Genomic DNA, 8,372 nt, shown 5'->3' with positions numbered 1-8,372 from the left:
ACAAATTGTGGTATAGTCATACTATAGAGCACTGAAAGGAAATGAACTATAGCTACACCAACAATATAACCTAGAGCAAAAAGAAGCCAGACTTGAAAGAATAAATACCGTGATTCTAGTTACATAAGGGCTTCAATTCAATTGACACTATGAGAAATCAGGATAGTGGTCACCTTTGTTGAGTTAGGGAGGAGGTAGAGACTGAGAAGGGCCACAGGCATGGGTATGTCTGGAAGTGTTCCTTATGTCCTATTTCTTGACCTGTAGGCTTAGGATTTGTGCGCTCTTCTGTATGTTTGTTGTGTTTTAATGAAAAACAAGCAAACAGGAAGGAAGAGAACACTTAAGATTCTATCCCAAAGAAGTAAAAAAAGAAGGCTCAAGATATCAAAATGGTCTCCTTCTCAGCTTTAAATTTGTGGCAAGGATAACCTGAGACTTAAAAAACTTGGGGAGTTCTTTCTGATCTTACCTGATATCATTTCCTTCTGCATAGCCTTTCCCCTGGGGATGCACCTGGGGGATACTGTTCAACAGGATCCTCAGTGCTAGGCTGAGGGTGGGGGGGGGGGGGGATTCTCCTCCTTAAGGAAGAATTTTTTTTTTTTTTTTTTTTTTAACCTTGGTTTTGAAGGCACAATCTTTTCACACTTGCTTCTTTCTCTTTCTGCCTTTTGGGTCATGCCCTTTCATTAGTTCTCTAACTCACTTAGCCCCCCCCCCCCCGCCCCGCCCAGGGCTCTGGAGCATTTCTTCCTCTTCTCAACTATACTATACACTGGGCAGGCTCTCTGTCTTTACTTTGCACATTTTTGAATTGTTTGTAATTGTTGCAAAAACTATATCATAGCTTTGGAATTAAAAATGCAAATATATTTTTCAAAAATGCTGGCTTTGCCACGCGGACTTATCTTGGTGCCATTGGGCAATCAAAGATATCTCACACCCGAATGATAATACCCCCACCATCTGTATTACCAACTCTATGCTAGTGTCTCTGGAATATTGTTTCCGTAGGGAGATGTGTAACCACTGGGCAAGTGGCCTTAGCCTTTCTGACCTCAATTTGTTTGTTTCTTTTTCTTTTTCTTTTTTTTTTTCCAACGTTTATTTATTTTTGGGACAGAGAGAGACAGAGCACGAACGGGGGAGGGGCAGAGAGAGAGGGAGACACAGAATCGGAAACAGGCTCCAGGCTCCGAGACATCAGCCGAGAGCCCGACGCGGGGCTCGAACCCACGGACCGCGAGATCGTGACCTGGCTGAAACTTAACCGACTGCGCCACCCAGGCGCCCCAATTTGTTTGTTTCTAATGAGGATCATAACAATCCTTTCCTCTTGTGGTTGTTGTGAGATTTGAATGAGGTATTATATAGAGAATGTCTGGGGCGGAATAGTTGCTCAATAAATGGGAGTTATCCTTGCAATCCCACTAAGGGCAGGAAGTACTATTGATTTGTACCTGCAGACCTGAAGGATTAAAAAAAGTAGGACGTACTATTTAGAGGAATTCATTTGTAGACAGCCACTGGTCTACCTTGTCCTAATGAAAAAATTCGTCACTTCTCTAAAACGCCCGTCAGCCCCAAGGAAAGGTCAGCCTGATTTAGTGACAGATGCAAATAAGACAGGTAAGGCTGCAAAATGTTTGATTTCTTTCACACCTACGTGATTATATCTGCTGACAAGAACTGGGGGGCAAGAAGAGTGCTCCGTATCTTAGAGAATCTTGTAAGATGCTTTAACAAATCTATAAGAATCGTATATAATTGGCACGCGCTTTGTTTGGATGCAAACACTGCTGTTAAAGTAGTGCTTAAAAACAGTTTGTTGGCCTTCTTTTCGTACAGGAGAAACATTTCTCTCGTTTACACTCCTCTCTTGCATAGCAGACCCTTATTTATCCTATAATGGAAGCATAATCTGCCCAACATGTCCAAATGCCCACTGTTCTGAATGAGTGGAGTCCGACTCCGTGGGACTTTGGGCTGCCTTTTGTGGAGACAAGCATTTGAAAACCACCCCTCCAAGAGTTTCAAGGAAGTGACCTCTTGCCTGTTCTTGACCTCCTCTGCCGGTTTGTGTGTGTTTCAGTTCTGGCTTTCCAAAAAGACAGAGGAAAAAAGACTCGGAGGCGTGTTCTGAGGACATTGAATGGTTATTTATTGAGAAGCCACAGTCTTCCACACTTTCATAACTGTAGGCTTTATATAAGGCAAAAGCAAGATGGATTCACTACTTTACACAGAAAGAAACTGCTCTGCAGAGGACCCCGGGGTCATGCAGTTACAGACCAAAATGCAATGTACATGACAGATATAAAAACCAGTGTGGAACAAAATATTTTAAATTATGGTGAAAATCTACTGAAGGAAATATCCATATCTTATTATAAACACATTTATAGTCTAGGGTGGTAATTTAAATATTCAGGTTTTTTACATACACGGTTATCGAAACATAAAAGCAAAATGTGACGTTTAAGAGGATAAACTTGGACAGATGACAGTTGCTCTGAACTGTGCTTGGTGTTTGCTCATGGGAGGATCACCCTTGCCGTGGCAAATGACAAGATCAATCCATTGGTATCTAGCCGCCTTTTTTTGTTTGTTTGTTTGTTTGTTTGTTTTTTGGCTAACTACATGGATCCGTGAAAGGATGAGTTAACAAGGAAGACGGGGGTTCAGTTTTTAGTTTCGGGGGAACACAAAGAACCAAAAAGGTGGCTTGCTGGAGGCTTGCCTTTGTTTTCCAAAAACCAAAGCAGATCTATGTGTCTTACGTTAATTTATTGTACTCGTTTAAATAACTGGCATCCACATAACGCGAAACAGAGAAGTGAAATACTTGGTGTACTTGCCCTCACATCCGTTTACCATCAGTGCATACACAGTATATTAATGAAGCATCATTTAACTTTGCTGAGAACAGGAACACACCTAGCAGTTGGACTATGTATTCTCCATGAACAGTTTGTAAAGAATGGTGCTCCATATTGCTTGTAAACATACAGACATGGAATCAGGAAGTCAGTGGGGTGGAAGGTCATTTGCTAATCTTGGTACCACATAGCTAAAATGGCAATTGTATTGGTAAACATCTCATGGGCATGGTAGTTGACAGAAAATTCCCTACTGGGGTTAACTAACAGACTAAGGACATGCATTGATTACAGGACTTTGTCCCAAAGGACTCCAGGCCCTAGCCTTCTAGTCATCTTCCTCGTCTTCCTCGTCGCTGTCCTTCATGCTGATCCCCTGCAGGCCCCCACCCTCGCTCACTGATGCAGTGGCTTCCTCCACAGTGAGCCGGTTCCGGATGGTTTCATAGGTCTTGCTGTTTAAGGTCGAGTCCAGGACCCCTTGCAATCGGAAATCTCTATAGGTTTTCTAAGGAGGGAAAAGATCAGTGATAAGCGAGATCTCAACTCCACGAAGGGACGGAAAGGGCACAAAGCATGTGTGGGTGTGAGAACGCTGACCTTCAGCTCAGTGTCTCACTTAATGCATTGTCAAATGAAAAGCCACTGTACTCAGATTTCACTTGTACTGAAAACTGAGCTTCTCTGAATGACAGAAAATGAGAAATTGTGGCAGGATAAACTGTATTAGCTGAGACAAAGCAAAGAACATAAGCTTGTGTTTATTCAGTTCCATAAAGGGAAATGTTCCATAATTGTTTTGATTCATTTTGGTGGTTTTTTTTTTTTTTGGGGGGGGGGGCTGGTTCTTTCTCTTAGGTTGGTGTATTATAATATGATAGACTGTGTAAGGGGCCATAACACATAAATAATGGATCAAGCGATTATGATATTTTGTGATTTCCTTTGCAGTCTGGTCTTTAATATTTTTGAGGCTCGTAACGGCACATCCCTCTGTCTCATTCACAAGACAGACATATGCATGTTGGTATATGAAACCTATTACGGGCAGCAACAATTATGGGGAGACGGAGTGCTAATGCCTCATCAATATGTTGCAGGCATGTGATTCATTTCTTATCTCCTTGGGAAAGAAGCGTATCTATTCCGTTCACAACTTCATGGTCTCGGGGAAGAAATTTGGCTCTTTTTCAAGAACAATGGCTTGGTATTACTGTACCACAAAGTCTTTCTTTGTTCCTTCAGGCGATCTCTCTCGGATTTCCTGAGGTATCCCAGGGACTGTTTTTTTCTAGAAATCCCTTAGCGTTAATTGAACATGACCAGAAGCATCTGGCTGTTGTCTACTTCTTAACATTTTTTTTTTGGAGAAAGGTCTCTCTCTAACAACTTTTCTCATCACACTGCATATCATTTCAGCTACTGATTCTGCCGTGTGTTTCTTCCATTGATATGGGACAGCATTGATATGCTGAAGGAGCATGAGGAGGAATGTTACCCTTCAGTGCACTCCTGTTTGTGACTTCCTTTTCTTGTCATCCATCTAATGAATCATATTATCAACAATCACAGTGTCAACCCCTCTTGAAGGTTACATGTTGTAATGACCGCAGAGTTAACTAGTGAATGAGGCTCAGCTCAGTGAAGTCCGCTAATATCAGATTATGGATAGGATGACCGTGTGTCTCCCTTTCCACTTTGACACTTAGTTAAAAGGTCCTCCTAATTATGGGTCAAGCTGCAAGGCTCGCCTACGTAGCTAGGTAGCTACCTGAATTGTCTTCATCTTGACGGGAAAGGGTAGGAGGCTGAGTAAATTCTAGGCATGGTGTAGACCAGGTATCCAGAAGATTCACTTTTTTTTTTTTTGTACTATTCAATTGTTTGTTCTCTTTCCACTTAGGATAACATAATTAGTGCCAGAATATGATGGGAAAAATAAAGGTAGAAAGCAGCTGGATATTCTCCCCTTTATTCAAATCCCAGAGTGGCATTCCCCAGCTCAACTCTAGATGCCTACCAACAGGGACTGTATCCAGTCATTTTTAAATTCTCCATCTTGTAACAGAAGGAGGAGCTCAACTAATATTTATCCACTGTTGGATGAGTGAATAAATGTTTGGTGAATAATCAATGAACGGATGGATGAAGGGAGTGGATGGGAAGGCAGGAAAGAAAGCCAACTATCTTTGGAAATTCGTCTCAGAGAAGGAGGCCTCTGGTTAAGGCGCTCGGTGAAGAGGCCTCTGGTGAAGGTGCTTGTGAATGGTGCTTCACAGCTCCGTGCAGCGACACAAGTTTTGCTGGGCCTATCTGGCAAAAGTGAGGGAGTTGTTTTGGCAGTGACATTTGTGTCCCTTCCCTGTGGTTCATGTCTCTGTTTTGGGGTTTTTTTTGGCAGAAAGCTAAGAATAAGCCTCCTCTCGGACTTACATTTTTTCCTTAATTAAATAGTGCTAATTCCAATATTCCCAACATAGATTCACTAATATCAGTCATGGGAAGGTATTTTCAAATATTAAAATTAATCTCTTCTTTTCATGTCCACCCAGTCAGTGTCAAAAAAAAAAAAAAAAAAAAAAATCCCCCAGAGAAGAGTACTTATACCCGGGAAATGGAATTTAAGTGCTGAGGCAATGGCTAGTGAGCTTGCCTTCAGGAAGTGAACTTTTAAAAATATGAAAATTAGGCTGGGTCTATACTCCGAGTGCATACATTTCTTTTAAGAGCTGTAGTACACGGCTGTCGGTAACCTTCCCTGGGCAGACGCTTTGTGAGATCAAATGTAGATGATAATAATTCTCTTTAATTACACTCAACGGAACAGTAATTGGTTTTAAGTCAGCACTGGGGTGGAAGAACACCTTCAATGAAATGGTGCTAATCCTAAAGAGACTAAGAAATAGGGCGGGGGTGGGGGGTGGGGGCTGAGGGGCTAGGGGGTAGAGCTGGGGCTGGGCGGTGGGGGGGGACTTCTGGAAAACTGCTAAGAAATAGAAATTCAGCTACGTTTTATTATTAAAATATTTTTACAGACACTCTGTGCTTTGAATGAGATTTTTACATCTGAGCATTTTAAACCCTCTACGGTGAAACATCAAATGGAAACTGAAATGATCAAAAACGTATTTACCCCCTTCTGTGATCTTATTATTTCATGTAAACCACTGAGATTTCACGCTGAAATAATTATCATTAGTCCAAGGCACACACACAAGAACAGGGAAAAAAGCTACTTTCAGGGTATGTTATCTCACCTTTGTGATCCTTTCCATTTGACTGTATACACGCATTGTAGGAGAAACTAGTTCAATTAACTATGAGAACAATAATGATTTGCATCCTGATAATGATCACAGGACATATTTAGAAATAGCTGGAGGTAAATATTTCTATTACATTAATTGTGGCAAAATTTTATTTAATTAAACCATAAATGAAATTGGTAATTGATGTGATTAGCATAATGGTACCAAAAGCCAGCTTTTGAAAGTCTAATGCACAGGGCACGATGGCCGCTGCAGTATTTTTGCATGACAGATACATAAAGTATTTTTCTGGCCTGGATAAAATGTCAAATTCCTTTTTATTAATTTTTCCTTTGATGTCTGAGTAATAAATTAAGCATGCATCCCAAAGTGATTTCAGAGGTTTTTCTTGCCCGAGATGCTATTTTAGAAATCGTCTTGTTTTCTATGCAAACCAATATTCTTTGTGTTAAGGAAGTTCTGCAGCTTGACAATGAAATGTATTTCAGTAAGCTATTTGCAAAAAAGAATAATTATTTTTTCTTTTACCTTTACCATCCTAATTAGTGTTTTCAATTGATAAATGTGAAGCTGTAAGTCCATCCGGTCTGTCAACCAGGTGCAGATCACGTTCATGGAGCTGTTGTACCATTGCTGAAAAAAGAGACAAAAGTTCTCCAGCCAACACATCACGAAGCATTCAAAGAGTAGAGGGAACAGGCCACGTTTGAGCACCTGCTCTGTTCCAAGGAGAAACTAAACGGTTAAAGAGAATTGGAGAGCATAGACATCGTGAACATTAACTGACACAAAATCACAAGGTACCAGATCGGCCTGAAAGAAACGGGTTCGGACTTAGCATCCGACACAGAACTCTCCCGCTACAGACATCTCCTATACGATTGATTCATATAGACCATCTTTTGCTCTTCTGATTCTCCTTTTTGTTGGTTAGTTTCACTCAGTTGAGATTCAAGTCACTGTCTATTTCCTAATGCCACCATTTCAGATGCCCAGGGAGATGGGGCTTCTCCACTGGACAAACGGATGTCACCTGCTACTTACCTTTTGAAAAAACCCAGACCCTGTCTGCTTAGGACAATTCTGGGAATCCAGCTGAGAGCCTTATGAATTGAGGGTGAAGTTTACCTTCAATGACCCTATTGGCATTGGGATAGAGACAATGAAGGTTTGTCTTTAAGGGCCAAATTACACTCTGGGCAGCATATATGCCCTTACGTTGGCTGTGCAATCTGTTTTAATCTTAACACCAAAAAATTATGGAAGATGAGAGAAAAAAAACATCTACAAATGAGCTCATTTCAAGCTGTTGAAATCATACTTCCCCTTAAGGGGGTTAAATTTTGCTTCTTGTCTGTGAAAAATGCTTGAAGCTGTGTCACTTTAGACTGCCACCCCTGTGGTGCAGGAAGTCTCTGGTGCGGTATAATTTTGCAGTACTGCTCATATATTCATAAATCTCACTCAGAGACATATGAACAGTGTTATGAAGTGTCAGTATGAAAAAAAATCTAATCTTTTAAACTTCACCAGGTTTCATTACGCATTGCCGCTTATACCAAACAATTTACAAATAAAATGAAAAGGTGTGGATGGACCTATATATTTATTTATAGGGCATCTATATGAACTGTGCACAGCAAACATGTAAGAAAAAAAGAGTAGTTACAGAACCGAGGCGACGCGTGCTCTCATGCTAACACACACACACACGCGCACGCACACACACGCACACACGTGCGCGCGCACAAGCACACGCGCACACACTGCGCACCAGTGGGGATTTGAAAAGCATAAATAAAAACATGTTTCTGATGGTAAACTCCACCCTTTCTCACCTAAAGATCATCCAAAATCAGTTTATGCCTAACACTCACAGTTTTTCCGAAGCCTTGTTTCTGACTTAATTTCTTTAAAAAAAAATTAATTTGGGTTTTTACTCGCAAGGTAGAACTGCCAAGTTTCACCTTGTAAGAAACGACACAGTCTCAGCCATGGCGTTCAGAAGCCCTCTTTGCAATCTTTCATTTCTAGGCTCCTTCCTCATCAGAGCCAATTGTGGCTCTCTTTGGAGCCCAGCCGCAAACAGAGACCACACTACCCCAATCAAGGCGGTATTGCAGCCTCACAGCCAACTTCTGCTCTTTTAAAGATCATGGAGGCGAAACCGTCAGTTTTAGGAACCTTCTGTCCCTCCCCAGGGAGCAGGCGGGGTGGGGGG

At 41.4% G+C, this 8,372-nt stretch overlaps 1 protein-coding gene across 12 annotated transcripts in view; it reads right to left on the bottom strand.

Moving 5' to 3' along the window:
* Positions 1-2,143: 2,143 nt before the first annotated feature.
* The window catches only part of CADPS (calcium dependent secretion activator), a 374,844-nt gene continuing 368,615 nt past the window's right edge, over positions 2,144-8,372 (bottom strand). For all 12 annotated transcript variants that reach the window (XM_040454550.1, XM_040454556.1, XM_040454553.1 and 9 more), the window contains 2 exons: positions 6,680-6,784; positions 2,144-3,390 (listed from right to left, as the gene is read on the bottom strand). In XM_040454550.1, the coding sequence (XP_040310484.1) occupies positions 3,211-3,390; positions 6,680-6,784 (285 nt within the window). In that variant the 3' untranslated portion in view covers positions 2,144-3,210. The remainder of the gene's footprint in view (positions 3,391-6,679; positions 6,785-8,372) is intronic.

The sequence above is a fragment of the Herpailurus yagouaroundi genome, unplaced genomic scaffold, assembly GCF_014898765.1.
Source record: "Herpailurus yagouaroundi ecotype Mexico unplaced genomic scaffold, PumYag 213, whole genome shotgun sequence".
In the NCBI taxonomy this organism is placed as follows: domain Eukaryota; kingdom Metazoa; phylum Chordata; class Mammalia; order Carnivora; family Felidae; genus Herpailurus; species Herpailurus yagouaroundi.
The sequence above is the reverse complement of the archived record's forward strand: the minus strand, read 5'-3'. Positions and strand labels throughout refer to the sequence as shown.